This window comes from Macrotis lagotis, chromosome X (genome assembly GCF_037893015.1).
Source record: "Macrotis lagotis isolate mMagLag1 chromosome X, bilby.v1.9.chrom.fasta, whole genome shotgun sequence".
In the NCBI taxonomy this organism is placed as follows: Eukaryota; Metazoa; Chordata; class Mammalia; order Peramelemorphia; family Peramelidae; genus Macrotis; species Macrotis lagotis.
The window spans coordinates 134,517,230-134,539,736 of record NC_133666.1 but is presented as its reverse complement, the minus strand read 5'-3'; the positions used below and the strand labels follow the sequence as shown (position 1 = coordinate 134,539,736).

Here is a 22,507-nt window from a genome sequence, read left to right as displayed (position 1 = left end):
ACTTGAACCCAGGTTGTCTGGACCAATGCCATCTCTTTATCTACTGTTCCTCTTTGTAGACTTTTAAGTATTACAGATATGTCAGCTCTCATATTATGGCCAGAAATCTAAAGATGACAATGAACAATGACTATTCAATTTGACTAGCATTTGTTGAGCAGATACTGGAGGCACAGGAGGTACTGGAGAGATACAGATGCCTAAATCAGACCTAGAGTAGCCTCTTTTCAACTCTGGATTGATGATCTGATTATTCTATGAATTGTCTCTCCACCCCCATCTCCCTCTTCACTTCAGTCCTGGCCTTTAGGACCGAGACCAATCCAGGAGAAGCCAATGAAGGGCTGGCCTGAGACCTATTGTTGACCAATCTAGGAGAGCCAGAATGATAAGGGGCCTGTAAGCCCCAACATATCTTGCCAGGTTTCAGCAATAAAAATTTACCTTCCTTTAGTCAGAGCACCAGTTAAGGGTAAAAAGAAAGAAAAAGAAAAAAGAGAACTGTGTTTTCCATTTGGCTAGTAGTGGGACAGTTCCAACTTCTCACATAGGGCTCTGAGTGATTGTAAATAGCAGTTGTTTCCGTTTTGGCGAGAAACTCCTCCAATGAGGGTCGACCCCTCATTGATTTTTTTTTTTTTTGCAAAGGGACCATTCTTTTCTTCTTTTCTTTCTTACCTGCCTTAATCTCTGAGACCTGGAAGAAACCTTAGCTTAAAAAGACCAAGACCTTCCATTGCATCCAGGGTCCATCTTCAGTAGTCCTGATTCATATCTGGTCACTGGATCCAGATGGCTCTAGAGGAGAAAATGAGGCTGGTGACTTTGCCCAGCAGCCCTCCTCTCCCCGCCCCTCCAAAATCCAATTCGCTCATATTTCATGATACCACCTCCCTGATGTCATAGTCCTTTTCCAGCACAAAGGACAAACAACAATCCAGTAGAAAGATGTGATATGGGGGGAGGTTTGCTGAAAAAAAGAATGCTAGCTTGGAGGTCAGAGGATGAGGGTTTATGTTCTGTTTCTAATACTTCTCTACCTTTGTGACCTTTACTAATTCACTCAACCCCTCTGGGCCTCAGTTTCTTCATCTATACAGCATAGACATTGGACTAGATGGCTTCTGAGGTCTCTTTGAACTCTAGGAACAGATCTGAGCCTAACTGGACAACCAGCCTACTAAGTGTTTGTTTGAACTGAACCTACAAATCTCATTAGTGTAACAATAATAGCTAGAATTTATGTAGTACTTTAAAATTTGCAAAGCAATTTTAGTTCCTTTAATCATCACAATGTTTCTATTAGGGAGGTGCTATCCCATTTTAGAGATAAGGATACTGTGACTGAGAAGCCATGCAACTAGCCCCACAGCTAGTAAGTGTCTGAGGTAGAATTGGAACTCAGTTCTTTCTGACTCCAAATACAGCTCTTTAGTCATTATGCCACCCTTCCTCTACCAGTGTAGATTGGCAAATTCTCTCTGTTGTTTTTTGACATTTTGACCAGGGGTACCAAGAGGTTAAATGATTTATCTACAGCCATATGATATGTGTTAGGGATCAGGTCTTCTTGGCTCAGAGATTAGCTTTCTAACTATGACAACAAACTCTTCTTAGGACAAACTTTACGATTTTTCGGTTTCCGGGATCTGAATGTCTGGTCCCCTATGTCAAGTTGGGGATTTGGGCCAGGGTTTTGTACTGCCAAGAGAACAGGAGCAAACTTCAGGAGTCATACTCTGAGCAAGGAGGCAATCGGTGGACACTGGGGAGTTTGGGGCCCCATAGTTTTCTAGAAGCATGCAAATTATAGTCCTCTGGCAGCTCTGGCTAGCCTCGGGTTCATCTTACTTTAGAAATTGGGGACTGGGGGGGGGGAATAGTAATTAAAAGACTTTTGCATTAGGTAGAATGCAAGATCAAGGTCTGCTGAAATTAGGAAGAGGAGATAAGACTTAGGAGGTCTCTGGCAGGCTACTAGTCAGTGAATTCATTTTGAATTGTATTAAAATTTTTCCCTTTCCCTTCATTCTTAGTTACTCTCCCCTGGCCTTCACTTTTTCTTGATTCTCCATGATAGGGGCCCAAGTCCACTTTTCCCTCTGAGCTCTCATCTATATTTAGTGCCCTTCCTTCTCCCTAACTCCTCCCATTCTTCCTGCTGCCAAATCTTTCCTTACCTTTGTCCTCTTTCCTTCCTCAATAGATGGACAACAACACAGGGCTACCTGTGGAAGAGAATTCTACCATCCAGAGTACTCTGCAAACCTCCCAAATGGCTGAGGGGTTGCTCCATACTACCATCCTCCCGTTTGTTGACCCAGGTCTATCCACCAGTGAAGGTAGCCCTCATCTCAGCCCGGCCTGGAACAGGTCCCATGACTCCAAGCAGCTCTTCCTCACCACCCCCCTTGCCCGGGGCATCTCAGGATTCTTTGTGTGGTCAGCCCTGGTGCTGACCTGCCACCAGGTAAGGTTCTCCCTTGCCTTTCCTGATCTCCCTAGATCTTGAAAGCATCTTACCTGTCCTCGGTATAAACATATTTTCCATGTAAAATTCGCATCTTCCTGTGAGCACCTAGCATGAAAATTCAACTCATTGTCTATGTCCAGATGCTCTGGTATATCTGTCACAAGTTCCAAACTGAATCTTGGACTGGGAAAACAAGTTCTGGATGATTAGCATATCATCCTCCAATCTAGTTGGGATGGTAAGATCATTGGTTTAGAACTGGAAGACACTAGAACCAGGTGTGTCTAACCTGGGGCCCATTCAAACAGCTGTGGGTGGCATTGTATTCATGAATGGATATTAAATTCTATATGTCGTTGGGCAGGACAACTGGAAGAGCTAAAAGGTTGTATACCTCTGATCTAGATCAACCCCTTCATTTGCAGATAAAGAAACTAAAGTCTAGAGAAATGAAATGACTTGCCCAGGGTTACCAGATCCTTAGGCATTCTAACTCCAAGTCCAGCATTGTTTCCAGTACATCACATATTGACCATAAATGTTTTTTATTCCATACTCTATGCAAGGCAGGTGTTGTGTGTTGGGGTACAAGATTCCTACTCTCCAGGAAGACATATTTTAGGAGAGAAAAATAGAGTATCTTTTTTTGTTTGCAAGGCAATCAGGGTTAAGTGACTTGCCTAGGGTCACACAAATTGTAAGTATCTGAAGTCAGATTTGAACTCTCAGATCCTCCTGGCACTCTATCCATATAAAGGACCCCAGGAATTTTAGTGGTTGGAGTAGAGGAGGGAGATCATTCCAAGAATAGAGATCCCAGTCAGAGAAAATGCCTGGTATCTTATTTGTGGAATAGCCAGGAGGCCAGTGTCACTGGATCAAACTATCATCAACTAAGATGTAAGAAGCCTGGCAAGGTAGGAAAGGATTTTATTATGAATGCTGAACAGAGTATATTGGATTTTCTCCTGGAGGCAATAGGAAGCCATTGAGTTAAGGGGGGTAATATGATCAGGCCTGTGTTTTTAGGACATTTATTTTAGTGGCTGAATGGAGATTAAAGAGTGGGGCCTTGGGAGAGACTTGAGGTAGACAGACTCACCAAGCAAGCTATTGAAGTAATCCAGGTTTGAGGTGGTGAAGGTTTATACCAGAAGGGTTTCAGTGTCTCAGTTGAGATGTTGAAAAGGTACAAACAACAGGTCTTAGCAACAGGTTGGATATAGGCTGGGGCGGGGTGAGGGATTGAGGGTACCAGGATGATTTCTAAGTTTTTGAACTTGAGGGATGGGAGAGTATTCCTGCCTCTACAATAATAGGGAAGGGGTGTGCATGTGTGTGTGTGTGTGTGTGTGTGCACACGTGTTTGTGTGTTGGGGGGGATTTAGGAGGAAAGCAAATGATTTCTGTTTTGGACATATTGAGTTTGAGATGTCTACACAGCATTGAGTTTGAGATGTCTGAAAGACAGTTGGAGATGCAAGATCGGAGGTACACAGATAGTGGACCAGGAAAGGTCCGTTTGAGAATCATCAGCATAGAGATTATAATTAAATCCTGATGAGTGGATGAGATCAGCAAGTGAAGGAGCATAGAGGGAGAAGAAGAGAGAGCACAGGACAGAATCTTAAGGGATACCTTTGTTTAAGAGCATTATCTAGATGAAGATCCAGCAAAGGAAACTGAGACTAGGTAGGGGGATAGTTAGAAGAAGAGAACCAAGGGAGAGTGATGTACTGAGAAAAGAGTGATCACCAGTATCAGAGTCTGCAGAGACATCAAGAAGGAAGATTGAGAAAAGGTCATTGGATCTGGCAACTAAGAGATCACTGATAACTTTGGGGAGAGCAGTTTTAGTGGAATGATGGGAACAGACATCAGATTGTAAAGTATTAAGAAGTGAGGGGCAGCTAGGTGGCACAGTAGATAGAGCACGGGCCCTGGAGTCAGGAGGACCTGAGTTCAAATCCAACCTCAGACACTTAATAATTACTTAGCTGTGTGACCTTGGGCAAGTCACTTCATTGCCTTGCAAAAAAAAAAAAGAAGTGAGTGAGAAGAGAGAAAGTGGACATATATAATGTGGACAGTCTTTTCCAGGAGTGTAGGTACAAGGGGCAAAAGAGATAAAGGACAAGAATAGGGAAATGGAAGGATCAAATGAGGGTTTTTTCAGGATCAGGGAGACAAGGGCATGTACAAAGATAAGTGACATTTTAAGGTAATATATCCTAATAATGAAAGAAGTTACTCTGGTACATGGGATCACAAAGAAGGGGAAGTTTGAAGGATGAGTTTTTCTGACTAAAAAGTGATATAATGACTAGAGGACTGACCATGGAGCCCAGAAGATCTGGGTTCAAATGCAGCCTCAAACTTAGCAATGTGACTCTAGGCAAGTCATTTCACTGAATATTGGTTGAAGGAATTCTTCATCCATTGAAATCTCAACCTCTATCCTTTTCTCTCAAACAGGAAGAGTACTTAAACTGGATCTTGAAGGAAGGGAATGATTCATAAAAGTGGGGAAGGGAGTAGAGACTTCTAGGATGACCAAAGATGAGAAAATGACCATGCACGTGGGCAGAGAATAGAATGTCAATCCATGAGGATGAGGATTGTTTTTTATTCTTTGATTTTTGTATTGTTACTAGAACAGGAAGGACCTCACTTATAGTAGACACCTAATAAATACTTCTTCCTTAATGGTGTATTCAGGGGTCAATGAATTGATCACTTTGAGTCAATTCATGTAGAACAGTGGTGAGAAATAAATTTATTAAAAAAACAGGTTAAAGGGAGGGCTAGGTGGATAGAGCACTGGTCCTGGAATCAGGAGTACCTGAGTTCAAATTCAGCCTCAGGCACTTAATAATTGTCTAGCTGTGTGACCTTGGGCAAGTCCACTTAACTCCATTGCCTTGCAAAAATCAAAAAAATCAAGCTAAAGCCTTGTTGTAGTGTAGACAATAGAGAGCTAGTGATGGTTTTGAGCCTGGGATTGGGGAAGAGTAGCATTGTGAGTATTTTGAGGAAAGGGAAAAGTGCAAGGTCATGGTTTAGGAAGATGGATTTCTCTGTGGGATGCTGGATAGGAAGAAATTATAAACAGGGGACTGTTGAAATAATTTGGGTGAAAGATGATCAGAGCCTAGACTAAGGTAGCAGCAGGTAATAGGATGAATAAAACATAATTTTGATAATTTTGTATTGTTTTATGACCAAGAGCCATATAAGGCAAGTAGTGCAAGTATTATTATTTTATAAATGAGAAAACTGAGACACAGATACCAGAACCTTGCCTGGGATCACAAAGAAGGGGAAGTTTGAAGGATGAGTTTTTCCAACTGTAGGATAAGAGGCACAGTCCCTGGAGCCATGTCAGGACGTCAGTGCAGGTGGTGGTTACCACTCTGTGAAAGAGAGATAGCCAACTTCTCTGTTCTCTGCTTCCCACCTGCTGGGGATCTCTGATACCCCAGAGGAAGGAACATGAGGGAAATGGGGCGAGCCCAGTATGGAGCACCTGCTGCTGCTGAACCCTGTGGTGGGAGGGAGGAAGAGAAGAGGGAAGAAGGGTGTCACAGGGACAGGGAAAGCTCCGTCTGCCACTGGTGTGATAGCAAAAAGTGAAAAGGACTTTGTCCTAGCTCTGGGGAGGATGCCATCTGCCCCTCCCCTGGCACAGTTAGGTTAATCAATCGATCCTAAGTTGAGAGTAGGAAGTCCCCTCTATGACAAGGCAAGCTTTATGAAAAACTCTTGTGCTCATTTTAGTTCCTGTCTGGATACTCCCCCCCCCCATCCTTTAATGGGACAAAGCTATGAGTCTGACCATTAACCATTAACTTAGATTCTGAAAATAATGGAAAGCCTTTGTATATCTACAGCCTTCAGAAGCTTTTACAACATCTCAGCCAGCAGGGCAGAAATTATTATTCTTACTTAATAGATGTGGCAGCTAAATCCCAGACTTGCTCAGGGAACACCCAAGTTCACCTGGGAAGTTGATATTAGCCCTGGGAACACAACAGAGCTTTGACAAGTACTCATCATTTCAAAGCACTTTGACTTACATCTTCTTTTAAGAAAAGTTGCAGGGGGGCGGCTAGGTGGCGCAGTGGATAGAGAACTGGTCCTGGAGTCAGGAGTACCTGAGTTCAAATCCAACCTCAGACACTTAATAATTACCTGGCTGTGTGGCCTTGGGCAAGCCACTTAACCCCATTGCCTTGCAAAAGCTAAAAAAAAAAAAAAAAAAAGTTGCAGAAGTATTACCCTAGGGCATCTGGATGATACAGTGTTTAGAATACCAATACTGAATCAGAAGGACCTGAATTCAAATCCAGCCTCAGATACTTATTAGCTGTGTGACCCCCGGGCAAGTTATTTAGCCTTGATTGCCTCCAAGTTAAAAAAAAAACAACAAAACAAAACACCAAGAAGCATTATTATCCCCATTTTATAGATGAGGAAACTGGGGCTCTAGAGAAGTTAAGTGACCTCCCAAGGTCTGTCAGCTAGCTAATACAGGAGCCAGATTAAGAACTTTTGACTCCAGATTCTTATTTGTTTGTGTCCTTATTTCTTTGGAACAATCCTGAGAATAGGCTCTTATTTCATTTGTCATTTTTGGTTTTTTTTTAAATATCCCTAGCCTGGGGGCATAGTAGGTCCTTTATAAGTTACTCATTGGTTAATTGATTGATTGATTAATTTAGCACTTATTCTTTCTTTTTCTCTGACATCTATGTGTTTGGCATATAGTGGGAAGCCAGATGACAGAGTAGAGAGAGTCCTAAGCTTGGAATCAGAAAGACCTGAGTTCAACTCCAGCCTGGGAAAGTCACTTAACTATTGTTGCCTCAAGTTCCTCATCTGTAAAAAGAGGATAATTGTAGCACATTCCCCTTAGGGTTGTTGTGAGGATAAAATGAGAAAATGAGTCAGTACAACATCGGGCACATATTAAGCTCTATATCAATGTTGTTATAATTAGTCATTATTATTAATAGTCCATATTTGTTGATTGATTTTTATTTTATTTTGTTTATTTTTATTCTTTTCTTTTTGTTAACTGTTAGCACATTATACACTCCTTGGTGTTTAGGCTGAAGGCTTCTATTGGCACCATCTAGTAAAAACCTCAGGGAGAGGTAGCTAATTGTACTCACTGGAATGTGCTTCTTGGCCAGTGGCCTCTCAGGGTCAGGGAAGATTCCCTCCCTGTCTCATAAGAGCTCTCCAATGAGCTTGACCTAGTGACAAGTTCCAATCATAGAATCCAATCTTTAGGTGAAAGGTTTGGGATGCTCTACATTTCTGATCCTTTATCTTTCCTTTTTCTTATCTTTCTCTCCTAGTCTTCATTTCTGGGCATGCTCAGAGAATGAGACCCTCCTGCAGGGGGAGAGCCAGCCTCTTTCTTTCCATCAATCAGAGATATGAAGGCCAGGGGACTTTAATGAAAGAATGTCAATGTTCTGTCTTCCCCTTTGAACCTTTTTCTTCCTCCTCTCTGGTGTGGTTCTTAGCTTGGGAGAGGTGAAATTCTCCTCATAAGTTAAGTTCCAATTGAATAAGAAAGCAGTTGCATTTTAAGCTAATTAAAGGCATAAAACTTAGCACTGGAAGATATTAACTATAAACCTGTGCCCATCAGGTTTATGTTTCAAGAAAAGACCCTCCTTAAATCGCCTAGGATGGACAATATTCTGATGAGAAAGAATGAAAAATCACTCAATTTAAGAGATTTTTGAGGATATTTCTATGTTCAGCTTTTACCTCACTTTAGTCTTTAGAACCTATGCACATTATAAGATCAACCCCATTATGCTCCATATATAATCTTACCAGCACAGTGTATACTGGGACTCCCATCTCCTTTTTCTATTGGGCTACATAATCCAAAATTTCATTAGCTGTTTTTGGGTGACTCAGATCAAGTGTCCCCTCCACCCCTCCACCAATCAGACTGCTATTCCTCCTCCCCATCATCTTGTACTTGTACTTGTGAAGTCTATTTCTTGAGTCTAAGTTTAAGTCTTTACATTTATTTCTATTCTATCTATCAGATCCGTATTCTAGCCAATCAAAATCTTTTTTTGATTGTGACTCTCATTCAGTGTATTAGCCATCCTTCTTAGCTTTGTTTCTCATGCACAATTCATAAGGACACTGTCCATGTTCTAATTCAAGACACTGATTAAAAAAATGTTAAACAGCACAGATCCTTGGAGCATGCCTCTGGAGATCTCCTTACAAGTGACCAGTGGTTAATGACATTTCTTCAAGTCTGGTCTTTCAACTAGTCCTCATTCCAGCTAATTGGGCTGTTATCTTATTGTGAGTTTTGTTCAGCCACAGATCTCTTTTGTATGAATCCCTGGGAGCTGATTAGAGAACTTGACATCTTCTGGGAGTCAGTGTCCTCATGTTCTCTCTGTTCTTGCCCCTTTAATAGTCAGTTCTCTGAAGGGAATGGCTAAGTGAAAGATGCAAAGTGACTGATAAGTCTTTGTGTACTTGCCCTTCCAGAGGTAAAATCTTAAGGGTAGAAGACAACTTTCATCCCATTCAGTTATCAGACATTTGTTAATAAATCATTCAATCAGCAAATATCTATCTGGTGCCTACTGTGTCAGATAGCTAGGAATACAAATATAAAAATGAAACCCAGCACCTGTCCTTGAGGGATTTTACATTCTAGCAGACAGACAGAATGCATACCTAAAGTTGAAGCATATGCAAGATACATTTTATTTAATTAATTAATTTTTTTTTTAGGTTTTTGTAAGGCAATGGGGTTAAGTGATTTGCCCAAGGCCACACAGCTAGGTAATTATTAAGTGTCTGAGACCAGATTTGAATCCAGGTATTCCTGACTCCGAGGCTGGTGCTTTATCCACTATGTCACCTAGCTGCCCCTTGCAAGATACCTTAAAAAAAAAATACAAAGTATTTTGGTGAGGAGACCCTATCACCTGGGTGGATCAAGAACACCCACCTGTAGGGGATTGGAGCAAAACATGGTCAGTCACTGGGAGTGCAAAGATAATTTATCCTATACTTTTTTTTTCTTTTTTAGGTTTTTGTAAGGCAAATGGGGTTAAGTGGCTTGCCTAAGGCCACACAGCTAGGTAATTATTTAAGTGTGTGAGACCGGATTTGAACCCAGGTACTCCTGACTCCAGGGCTGGTGCTTTATCCACTACGCCACCTAGCTGCCCCTGTCCTATACCTTTTACTTTATATTCAGTTGTGTTGGGGGACAATACATCACATACAAAGATAAGCATAATACAGGGTAGGGTGTGATTCAGTTCAATTTAATTCATCTATTATTTATTCAGCATCTAATATATGTTTATACTGGGGATATAAAAAAATATCCTTTCCCTTTGAAAATTTTCCCTTATGAACCTTTGAGATATATCTATCTAGATAAGTAAATATAAAATACATTTCAAATAAATACAAAGTAATTTGCTGGAGCCTTAAGAACTAAGGGCATCAGGAAGACCCTTATGAATGAGTTGGCATTTGACCTGAGCCTTGAATGATGACTCTGTGGAGGCTGCTAGGAGGTGTAGTGGAGAGACTCCCTGGATGCAAGGGAGTAAGACCTGAGTTCAAATTCAGACTCAGATACTTACTGGCTGTATAATCCTGGGCAAATCCCTTCACCTCTCTTAGCCTCAGTTTCCTCATTTGTAAAATGAGGATAATAATAGTACTTCTTCCTAGGGTTGTTGTGAGGATCAAATGAGATAATATTTGTAAAAGTGCTCATCATATAGTAGGTGCCAATAAAAAAAAAACTCTACTTACCTTCCTCTTTCCCTCCCATTAGATCTACCTGCACCTGAGATTCTATAGTGCCCAATGAATAGCTGATAGCTTTCTTCTTTCCCCTCCTAAGAAATAGAAATGAACCTTTGTGGTGGAGGCACAAGAAAGATTAGATATCTAGGATAGACCACAGAGGTCAGTTAGTCCATCTCTCCCTTCCTTTCCCCCTCCCCCATTTTACAGATGGGGAAACTGAGACTCAGAGAGGTTAATTGATTTTCCCAGTGTCATACAGGTAGTTAGGTCAGAGATTTGAACCCAGGTCATCTCTCCAGACTTCTTTCTTTTATACAGTGCTACCTTTCAAAGTACTCTAAAATAATCTGAGGAAGAAGTTAAGTTACCTTAAGTTAAAGTGGAACTGGGCTGGGGGTGACTCCCCTGTGCCTTCAGGTTATAGGTGCGGTACTGTTTCTAATCTAGGCTGCAGTAGGTACTCCACAAGTCTTCTTGTGAGCTGCCCTTTAAAATGCTTTTGTTAGGCAAAACAAAAATGGGTAACAGAGGGGTTTCAGTCTCAGCAGTGGGGAGGGAGAACATCTAGCCCTACTTACCTTCCTCTTTCCCTCCTATCAGATCTACCTGCACCTGAGATTCTACACAGTACCCAATGAACAGCGCTATATCATCCGCCTCCTCTTCATCGTTCCCATCTATGCCTTTGACTCCTGGCTCAGCCTCCTCCTCCTCGGAAGCCATCAATACTATGTTTATTTCAACTCAGTACGCGACTGCTATGAAGGTGAGCCTCTGACCGGGTGCGTGGAGAGATAAGGAAACTGAAGCTTCTGAACTGTGAGGGACTTAGAGGTCCCTTAGAACAACGGGCCCCAACCTGGGAGTATGTACACTCTCCAGAAGTTTGTCAAGAGGGTTCCAGGGAATATTTGGTAAATAGACCTATCTTGTCCCATTGAAATTAATTAACTGATCTCTTTATTTTATTTCTTTAATTCTTATGTATGGTAAAATCTAGAAGTTATTTCCTTTCTTATTGAATGGAACTCTAGTTTTATATACAGGCATACACTAGAATTTATTTTATTTTACATGAGTCTCTTCATTTTTTATATTCCTAAATATGATAAGCCTTTGAATTTATTTACTTAAATATTGAATAGGGGATAAGAGAAGGTTTACCAAAGCCAAGGGGTAGGAGACCAAAAAAGGTTGAAACATCCTGATATGAAATCACACATCTAAAAAATCTTAGAATTGGGAGTTCAGAAGCTACTTTTCATTGTTTTTTGCAATTTAGTTTTTTCAGTCATATCCAACTTGTGACCCTTTTGAGGAGTTTTCTTTATGAAGATACTGGTCTGGTTTACCATTTCCTTCTCCAGGAAACTGAGGCAAACTTGTTCAGGGTCACACAGCTAGTAAATATCTAAAGCTAGATTTGATCTTGGGTCTTCCTGACACCAGACCCAGCACTCTACTTCACCACCTACCAAAGGCTACCTAGACTAGCCTAACTTTTTTCAGTCATATGTGAAAAAGAATATTCCCTGCAACATATCCAAAAAGGAGGTATCTAGACTTTCCTTGAAAGAAGGAAATAAGACTATGCTAGATGCCTCAGAAATTTTATCTCCCATTTGATCCTCAGAACAACCCTGGGAGATAGGCAGTGTTATTTAGAGTTGAGGAAACTGAGGCAGGCAGCTGCTATTAATTTCTCCAGGGTCACACAGTCACATTTGAACTCATACCTTCCTGATTCTAGACCCAGTATTACCATAGAGCTACATCTAGTAAAAGTGACCTCCAATGAAGAATACTTCTTGTGAAAGAGTGAACCTTCATTCTACTTTTGGATAGTTGTTAAGAAAGTTCTTCCTCATGTCCAACTCTCTGCATCTCTTCAACTTCTACTTCTTACTCCTAGGTCTATTCACTGGAACAAACTTAGCACAGCGAGTCCAGATACTCTTCCTTATAATAGCCCTTCCTTAACCTTAAGACAGAAGCCAGATCCCAAATAAATCTTCTCTTTCTGAGTTTTGAGACATTCTAATTCCTTCAATCAATTTTTCTGATCTGGAGGGAGAGGCTTTTTACTGTCATTGTCTTCTGGATGATCTCCAGTTTTTCATACATTCATTTATGCATCCATTCATTATTTTTTCATGCATTCATTGATCCATTTATTTAAGTTCCAAATTCTCTCCCTCCTTCCTACCTCTCCCCCATCCAATATGATATCATATGTGAAGTCATGCAAAACATGGATTTTCAGTATTTTTATTCATTTATTTATTTATACTGTTTTTAAAATTCTCTTTCCTGCCCCTCACTCACCCAATATATCAGTTATACATATGAAGTCATACAAAACATTGATCTCTAGCTATCATTCATTTATAGCATTCATTTTGTAAACATCTGAATTACAAATTCTCTCCCTCTTTTCCTTCGCTCCCTCGCCTAATATGATATCAATTATACATGTGAAGTCATACAAAACATTGCTCTCCAGCTTATCAATGGCCCTTGGGAAATGTGCCAACCAGAGGTGACCACAGGACTTCAGGTTATCCCAAGGCAGAGCTCAGAGGCATTATCACTTCCTTCAGTCCTGGACTCTAGGCATCTTCTAATGCAACCTTAAGATGGCATGAACTTTTTTGAATTCTATATTGTTACAGTCTCCATTGCTGTATATACTACATCACTTCAATTTGCAGTAAAATCCCGAAATCTTTTTTTCTCTGCTGTCTAGCTTTTCTCCCCCTCTCTTGTCTTACAAATCTGATTTATTTTTAAAGCCCCAGGGTAAGACTTTACATTTATCCCTGTCATAAATCATCTTTTTTAGATTCAGCACAACGTCCTAGCCTGAGAGTGAGATCATTTTGGATCCTGATTGCCTCATAGGACACCTCCTCTACGTGTGAGAAGGTGTGAGAAGCATGCACCCCTAGACCTTTGTCCAAATCACTGACAGAATGTTAAACAAGCCCAGATCCCTGAGCGCTCCCCTGCAGATCTCTTTCCAAAGTTCACATCCAACCACTAAAAAAATGATCGTTTTACAAAGGAAGATACTAAGAGGTCTAGAGAGGGGAAGTCATTTGGCCCAGGTCACACAGCTGAATGCCAAACCCATGTCCTCTGACCCTACATCCACATTTTTCCACAGTGGAATACTGATTCTCTATTAGTTACAAGAGATATGGAACTGGGCCAGCCTGGACTTTCACCAGCATCACAGCTCCCTGGCTTTGTTTCCATGGCCAGCATGCCTATGGGATTTTGGTTTTGTTTTTGGTTGGATCTATCAAGGGACTTTTTTTTTCTTAAAGAGGCATCCTTTCCAGAGATGGGCTAGGTGGTGCATAGAGAGCTGGACCCCGAGTCAGGAAGATCTGGATTCAAATCCAGATTTAGAAACCTAGCTATGAAACCATGAGCAAGTCACTTAAAAAATCTGCCTCAGTTTCCAGGTTTGTTGTGAGGATCAAATGAGATCACATTTGCAAAGTACTTAATACAGGACCTGGCCCTTAGTAGTAGATGATTAAGAAATGTTTTTTTCTTCTTCATAACAGACCAGAGGCAACTTGTAAAGGAAAAAAATGTTTTCAGGTGCCTACACACACACACTCATTCACTCATTCACTCTCTCTCTCTCTCTCACACACACACACACACACACACACACACACATATAATTCTTAAGCCAGCATAGATCACAGATTGTTTGTTTTTTGTTGTTTTGTTTTTATATACAAAGCACCCAGTTTGATTCAATAAGCACTTGTTTGGGGGTTTTTTTGGGGGGGGGTTGGTTTTTTGGCAAGGCAATGGGGTTAAGTGACTTGCCCAAGGTCACACAGCTAGGTAATTATTAAGTGTCTGAGGCCGGATTTGAACTCAGGTGCTCCTGACTCCAGGGTCGGTGCTCTATCCACTGAGCCACCTAGCCACCCCCCTAATAAGCACTTGGTTTTTTTTTTTGTTTTGGTTTGGTTTGGTTTGGTTTGGTTTGGTTTGGTTTGGTTTTTTTTTAGTTTTTTGCAAGGCAAATGGGGTTAAGTGGCTTGCCCAAGGCCACACAGCTAGGTAATTATTAAGTGTCTGAGACCGGATTTGAACTCAGGTACTCCTGACTCCAGGGCAGGTGCTTTATCCACTGCGCCACCTAGCCGCCCCCCCCCCCACCCCAATAAGCACTTGTTAAGAACTTATCCAGCCCTGGAGTCAGGAGGACCTGCATTCAAATCCAACCTCAGACACTTATTAGCTATATGATCACTTATCCCCAATTGCCTTTGAAAAAGCCCCAAAAGGAATGGAAGAAGCTACATGGAGTAGTAATATATAGTCTTTACCTCCAAAGAGTTATAATCTTATAATGATTGATGATATTTATGTTAATAAATATAATATAAAACTATGAAATTATAAGAGAGAGAAAGAACAAAGCACTTTGAAAATTTATCCTATGTACTAGACTTTACAATAACTCATAGAGAATTTTAATAAGTAAAAATACTGTCTTCACAACTGTGTGAAGTAGCTAGTCTTTGTATATATATTCCCATTTTGGAGAAATGGAGGCTCACAGAACTTACTTGACCTATTCTGAATCACATCTATGTAATAAATAGAGGAGTTGGATCCAGACCCAGGACCCTTGATATCAAGTCTGGCATGCTTTCTACTATATCATGCTGCTTTAGTAGGAAAGAAATCATTTGTTTATTATTATCATAGTGCAGTGGATAGAGCACTGGCCTTGGAATCAGTAGGATAGGAATTCGAATGTGAACTCAAGACATTTGACTCTAGCCAGCTGTGTGACTTTGGGCAAGTCGTTTAACCCTGGTTGCCTCGCGTCCAGGGCCATCTCCAGTAGTCCTGATTCATGTCTGGCCACTGGACCTAGATGGCAGCAGAAGAGGAAGTTGGTGACTGAGCACATCTCCCCCTCACTCAAATCCAGTTCATGTGCTTGTCATGACATCACCTCCCTGAAGTCATGGTCTTCTTTGAGTATGAAGGACAAACTTTATCAATGTATTTTTTAAAAATATTAATTTATGTAACAACCCTATGAGTTAAGAATTACCTATTCCCATTTTACAGATGAAAAAATTGAAGCAAACAGTGGTAAAGTGATATGTCTAGGGTCACACGGCTAGAAAATATCTTCAGGTCACATTTGGATTCAGTTCTTTTTGACTTGAGGTCCAAAGCTCTATCAATTGCACAACATCTCTTGTTTGTGTCTCTTTTCCAGAGTTGAGCCTCTCTGGGTATCTAAGAAGTAGCAACATATAAATATAAATACAGGATTCTGTAATTTCTCCTCCCAGATGCTTATCTGATTGTCTTTCTTTCCATCTGTCTGTCCTTGGCAGCATTTGTCATTTACAGTTTCCTGAGCCTCTGCTTTGAGTACCTAGGAGGTGAGAGTGCCATCATGGCTGAGATCCGTGGGAAACCCATCAAGTAAGTCATTAATCAAACAGCAGCAAGAATTAAGCACCTATTGTGTGCCAGACTTCGAAAGATAAAAATGAAGTAGCCTGTATTCTCAGGCAGCTTTAGCATGGACCCAGATGTCTTGGGTTCTGGGAAAAGTAAGCAAACCATGAGCTGAATCCAAACTAAGAAACCTGAACCAAATCAAGCAATGTTGGTTCCAAAAAATATTTTATTGGTATCTTTTGTTTTGACATTACTTTCAGTGCTGACTATTTCACTCCCTCCTCCCCTGTCCAGTGAGCTGTCTCTGAAAGCAAAGGGGGGAAAAAATTCTGCAAAACCAACCAGCATGACAGTTATATGTGATGGGATATTTAATATTCCATATGATCCCCTACTTCTGCAAAGAAGGCAGGGGTATCAGGCAAGAAAACTAAAAGAACAGGGCTATTTTTTTTCTTTTTTGTAGTTCTATTTTTCTTAAAATTTCAAAGAATGTGAGGTTTTCAATTTCATTCATTCTAACTCCATTTTATAGAGGAAAAGAAGACTGGGTATCCAAGCTGAGTCTAGAACCCAGTTCTCCTGATTTCCAATTCAATTATCTTACCATTTTGTCAGAATACTCCCTCAGAACCAGAATCTGGTCTATTTGGAATATTACACATGCATATGTGTTTTGTGAATAAGCAGAGTATAATAGGAAGACACCAGTGCTCCCTTAGCCTAATACTATGAGAGATAGGTAGAAAGAAGGAGACTGGATTATATGAATATGGTTGGAGAGCAGTGGATAGTTTTTTGGGTTTGTAAGTTTCTGTCTGAATCTCCCAAGTTGCCCTGTTTTTTCTCTTTCCTGATGGGGTCTTCCAGCTGCTACTCAGCCCCCATGCCCAATCCAATGGGTTTTATTTCACTCTGGTTTCTAGATCCAGCTGTTTCTATGGCACCTGCTGCCTGCAGGGGATGTCCTATTCTATTGGTTTTCTTCGATTCTGTAAGCAGGTGCGTCATGGGGCCAACGGGACTTGTTCTGAGGGTATGGGCTGCCATGTGGGAGGATGGAACTGCCCTTGGCTGATGTTCCCTCCTTCTCTCTTTTCACAGGCCACACTCCAGTTTTGTATTGTGAAGCCCATAATGGCCCTGATCACCATTATCCTTCAGGGGGTTGGCAAATACAATGATGGAGATTTTGAGTAAGAACACAAAAAATAGGACCAAGAGGGTGGGCAAGGGCCAAGAGTTGTTCAGAGTGGAACCTCAAATAGGGGCTCTGTGAGAGGAGAAGGATTGAGGTTGGGGGTCAGGAATAGGTTAGTGCTATTTTAGAATGAGAACTCTTGGGGGCTGCCTAGGTTAGTAGTAACATTTCATTCAATTAATTGTTATTTTTCAGTCCTTTTTCAGTCATATTTGACTCATTGTGACACTATTTGGGATTTTCTTGGCAAAGACATGGATTGGTTTACCATTTTCTTCTCTAGCTCATTTTAAGGATGAGTAAACTGAGGAAAACAGGGTTAAATGACTTGTACAGGGTCATACATCTAGTGTCTGAATCTACATTTTAACTCAGTCTTCCTGACACCAGACCCAGTTCTCTGTTCACTGTGGCACCTAGCTACCAATTTAATTCATAGGATCATAGATTTAGAACTGGAAGAAACATCAAAGGGCATCTAATCCAAACCCCTCATTTTACACATGAGGAAACTGAGACACAGAGCAATTAAATGAAATACCCAAGCCCACACAGTTGATATTGGAGGCAGGATTTGAACTGATATCCTCTAACTCCAGAGTGTGCTCTTTTGATCACTCCTATTCAATTTGGGTCATTTCAATCTAACTAGCAATATGAGTCTAGCACTAGGCTAGGTGCTGGAGTACAGAACCAAAAATTAAACAGTCCTTGTCCTAGAGGGGCATATAGTCTAGCCAGAGAAGACAACATGCATAAATATCGGCATCTACACAATATCAGTGGGAAAAGTCACCAGAAGGACTTCATCTAGATTCTAAGGGGTAGAGGTGAGGATCAGAGCTCCAAAACTGGAGGGTCCAGGTAGGAGATGGCTTTTGATACCATTGTTCAACTGCCATGCAGTTTAGAAGGGAAGCACTAATAAAGGAGGAAAGGCCTTTTAAGGTGGGGGAGGTAGGGTAGTCCAACTATGCATCGAAAGAACATGGGGCAGAGTACTTTGAGGCAGAGTTGAGGAATGAGAACATAGTTATCAGTGGGAGACACAATGTCCAAAGTAAAGGCAGAAAGTAGAAGGTTGTTGAAGGCAGAGAATAGCAAAAGGGGCAGCTAGGTGGCCCAGGAGTCAGGAAGACCTGAATTCAAATGCAAAAAATGAGCTATTCTCTTACCCTAAAGAATTTATATTCCAACCAATGACCTTAGAATATAACCAAGAAGAAAGAAAACAAATACTCATGAAGGCAAGTACACAAATCACCCAAGAATATCTAGAACAATGATAAACAGGTACAAGTGATTATAATGTAAATGAAATATTTGTGGAAGGGAGGATGAGTCAGGAAAGGAGGCTAGGTAAAGTCCCTCGGGGATGCTTCCTGGAGAAGGCAGTTATGAAAGAGGTGAAGAAGTTGGGAGGGCATGTAGGAAGGTAGGATTTTGGAGGTTGAGAGTCTCACATCAGAACTTCCCCCTCAAGAACTCTACAACCAAACCAAAATGGCCTGCTTGCCATTCTCTGGATGAAACAGTCTATTCTCTCTGCCTCTGGGACTCTGGATCAGGTAGGAGAACTAGATCTGAGCAGTAAATCCATATTGTGGGAAGTACAACTTGAAACTGGAGTTGGGGAAGAAGGTTTCAAAAAAGAGGAGAGATTTGAATTGAATCCTCCTGTGGGCAGGAAGAGCTGATATATCAGCAGTCTGTGAATGTCCTCTCTCTTCTGGTAGTCCCCGCACTGGGTATCTCTACGTCACCATTGTCTACAACTTCTCGGTGAGCCTGGCCCTCTATGCCCTCTTCCTCTTCTACTTTGCCACCAGTGACCTTCTCCGACCCTTTGAGCCCGTCCTCAAGTTTCTCACCATCAAAGCCGTCATCTTTCTCTCCTTCTGGCAAGGTGGGTAAGAGTGGAGAAAGTGTGGTTGCTAACTTGTCTCCTCTGACAGCCTCTTTCCATAGGAAGTGATGGACCCTAGAGAGAGTCACCAGAAAAATGCCCTCTATAGCTATAGAAGCCCAACACTTGGTTAGGCAACTGGGGTCGGGTATGGGGGACAGGGTAGGGGAAGTTGGAAGGGGATTCCTTTTAGAGGGTCAGGAACTCATCAGAGAAAGAATTGATAGGACTCTGCATACAAACTGGAACATATCTTTTTTCACTTTATTTTTCTGGAGGGTTTTTTTGGCAACTTGAAAATATGTTTTGCATGGTTTCACATGTACAATTGATATTACATGTCTTGCCTTCACAATAGGTGAGGAATAGGTGGCAGGGAGGAAGACAATTTGGAACTCAAGGCAACAGATTCTAGTGGAAAGAGCCTAGTTTTGAAGTCAGAGGTCTCAGCTCTCCTACTTCCTAGTTTTATGATTTGGAGCAAGTCACTTTTTTTCTGAACCTCAGTTTCTCCAATAATGGGGGGGTGTTTTACAAAGCACTATAAAAAAAGATCTATTTTTATTTATCTTTACCAACTCTTTCTATTTATGGGCAGAGAAACAAGTTCAGAGAAAAATGTAGTGATTTAAATACACAAAGCAACATGGCAGCTAGGTGACCTAATGGAAGAGCACCAGCCTTGGAGTCAGGAGGACCTGAATTCAAATTTGACCTCAGAAACGTACTAGCTGTGTGACCCTGAGCAAGTCCTTTAACTCCACAAAAATAAGACATATGAGTGATGTGAGATATATAGATATATATGTCTATATATAGATATATAAACAAAAGTAACATATGTATAAGTGATAGAAGATATGAATGATAGAATTGATATAAAATATATGTGATATAAGGTATATGAGGAAGAGATCACTTCTGACTGAATTAATTAAAGAAGTGTTTAAGGAAGAGGAGATATTTGAACTGAATCTTAAAAGATGGACAGGATTTTTGCCTCACACAAGGCAAGTTGGTAAAGGTGGCTAAAGATAAATATAGGCACTGTTAGGTGTTGTGCAGGATGTGACTTGATCCAACTATTTTGGAAAGCAGTTTGGAATTATCCTAAGGAATTTACTATGATGTCACATATCCATTGACCCAGACATTCTCCTGCTAGAAGTATACACTAAGGAGATCAAAGACCTCCATATATTCACTATATATTCACTGAAATAGTCATAGTAGTACCTTCTGGTGGAAAGAAAGAGTTGGGGGAAAAAGTAGATGGTCATTGAGTAGGGAAATGACTAAACGAGTTTTGGTATGAGAATGTAATGGAATGTTACTGTGCTATAAGAAGTGATGACTATGTTGACCATAGAAAAGCATGGAAAGATTTATATGAATAGATGCAAAGTAAAGTAATCAAGGAGAGGAAAAATACACAATGACTATCTCAGTATAAATGGGAAGAACTCTACTTACCCAGCCCACCCTTCCCACCTGACTGCCATCTCCAAAAAAAAGGAAACAATATTATTAGAATGACCAAAAAAAGTTTGGTCTTGGAGTAAAGAAAACACATTTCCATCCATTCTGGGTGCTGAATAGTCTGTGTAATATCAGACTTGGTCAATATATTGATTAGTTGTATTACATTACTTTTTCCCCCTACTCTTTCTTTGTTGTTATAAAATGTAACTTGCTAGAGAGAGGAGGAAAGGGGGAAGGGATTTATTCCTGAGTAAGGGTAATCAGAAGACATCAATTAAAATATTTAATTAAAAATAAAACAAAGATAGGAAGGATTTAGAGAATGGTATGAGCAAAGATGTCTGTCTACTCTTGCAAGAGGTGATGATATTTGTGCTTTGCTCTTGAAGAAGACGGTGACATTGGGGAGATGATGCCTTGACAAACACATGAATTGGATTTGAGTGAGGGGGTGCTATGCTAAGTTACCAGCCTCACTTTCTCCTCCAGAGCCAGGTCAAGTGGCCAGATATGAATCAGGATGACTGGAGATGGCCCTGGATGTGAAGTAGAAATGGGGCATAGGCAGATCCACAACCAGAGTGAAGAGAACAGAGCTTTGCTCAGAGCACTAAACTTTTAAGAGTACCAGTAGCATTGACCCAGGAAATATTTCTTCTATCTAGCAGCTACATCCTGACCCAACCCTATCCCTGCATTCTCAGAAGTATACCCTCCTTCAGTAGGTTAAAAAAAATCCTCCATATCCTGGTGTTCTAGGATGAACTTTCTTCCATCATTCTAGGAGAACTCCCCAATCATACCACACACTCACCCATCACCTTCCCTTATCCCAGGTACACAAATTCCTAGTTATTACTCCACCAAAAAAGGCCAAGCCAAATGAAATCAATAGAGTTCTTTTTATATTATGGGAGACATACCTTGTATTTTGTCGTAGTGATGCCTGGGGTAGCTGTGTCTCCCCATCGGCCATGTTATTTCTCCTCTCCTGTCTTTGACTCTAATGAGACTTTCAATGTTGCTCCCATAGGCATGCTGTTGGCTATCCTGGAAAAGTGTGGGGTGATCCCAGAGGTGCAGATCATTGACGGGAATGAGGTGAGGGCTGGGACAGTGGCTGCAGGCTACCAGAACTTCATCATCTGTATTGAGATGCTCTTTGCCTCTGTTGCCTTACGCTATGCCTTCACATGCCAGGTGTACTCCGAGAAGAAAGAAAACTCACCAGGTAGGTTGCCGAGGCTTCAGCCTCAAAGAAAGCCTATCCCAAAGGCAGATGGGTAGTATTGGGATCTCCCAGTTTGTAGTGGACATGAAGGAAAGACAGTCATGTCCCATTAAGCTCAGGAATCAGGATGCAAAGGAAGGACGAGACAAATTTTCTGGGATTTTTGCCTCCTTCTTAGGAAAACCCTAACCAAATAACTGGGGCTGGATGGAGTTGAGATTGGACACCATTGAATTCCTCAGCCAGTGCCAGTGGCTGAAAATAGGGATCAGACCATGAGCCTCATTTGCAGCATAGATCTTATCTTAGAAAGGACTACCCTAGAAAGGATCCTCTAGTTTAATCCCATTTTACCTTTAATCAATCTGAAGTTCAAAAAGGTTAAATAAGTGATCAAAGGTCACACAGAAGCAGAATTTTGAACTCAGTTCCTCTGACTCTTTGAGGTGCTATGCCATGGATGATAAAGATTGGCCTCTGAACCAGGAAGACCAGGGTCTCAGTGCCACCTCTGATACATACTGGCTATAGGAACCTGCAAATCACCTAACTTTTCAGTTAGTTGGGAGTTGTGCAGAGGGTGGCAACCTGCACTAGTAAAGGGAGTTTCCTTGCTCAGGATTCCCCCCATATTGACAAACTGAGAGATTTATTTCCTCTCTCTATCCTTTGACTCTTAACCCAGTGATTTTTTTCCCCCTACCAAATCAAATCCTGGCAGAGAGATTCAGGGGAGGCTAAAAAGTCCCTAATGGCCAGAATGAAATGGGAAGTTGAGAAGAGGTTGGTCCCAATTGGAATGGCCCTAGACAGGATCTTGAGTAGTAATTCTTATGCCCCTTTTGTCTGTGGATCATTTCTGTAGGCAACAGCAACATATCCCCATAATCCCAGATGGGCAGGAAAACAGTTACTGAAAGGATAGTT

General features: G+C 41.1%; 1 protein-coding gene across 3 annotated transcripts in view; it reads left to right on the top strand.

Annotated features, from left to right (window-relative positions):
* The window catches only part of TMEM184A (transmembrane protein 184A), a 56,115-nt gene that overhangs the window by 25,015 nt on the left and 8,593 nt on the right, over positions 1-22,507 (top strand). For all 3 annotated transcript variants that reach the window (XM_074201824.1, XM_074201825.1, XM_074201826.1), the window contains 7 exons: positions 2,207-2,470; positions 10,901-11,066; positions 15,691-15,781; positions 16,687-16,762; positions 16,865-16,956; positions 18,698-18,867; positions 21,383-21,580. In XM_074201824.1, coding sequence (XP_074057925.1) covers positions 2,207-2,470; positions 10,901-11,066; positions 15,691-15,781; positions 16,687-16,762; positions 16,865-16,956; positions 18,698-18,867; positions 21,383-21,580 — 1,057 coding nt within the window. The remainder of the gene's footprint in view (positions 1-2,206; positions 2,471-10,900; positions 11,067-15,690; positions 15,782-16,686; positions 16,763-16,864; positions 16,957-18,697; positions 18,868-21,382; positions 21,581-22,507) is intronic.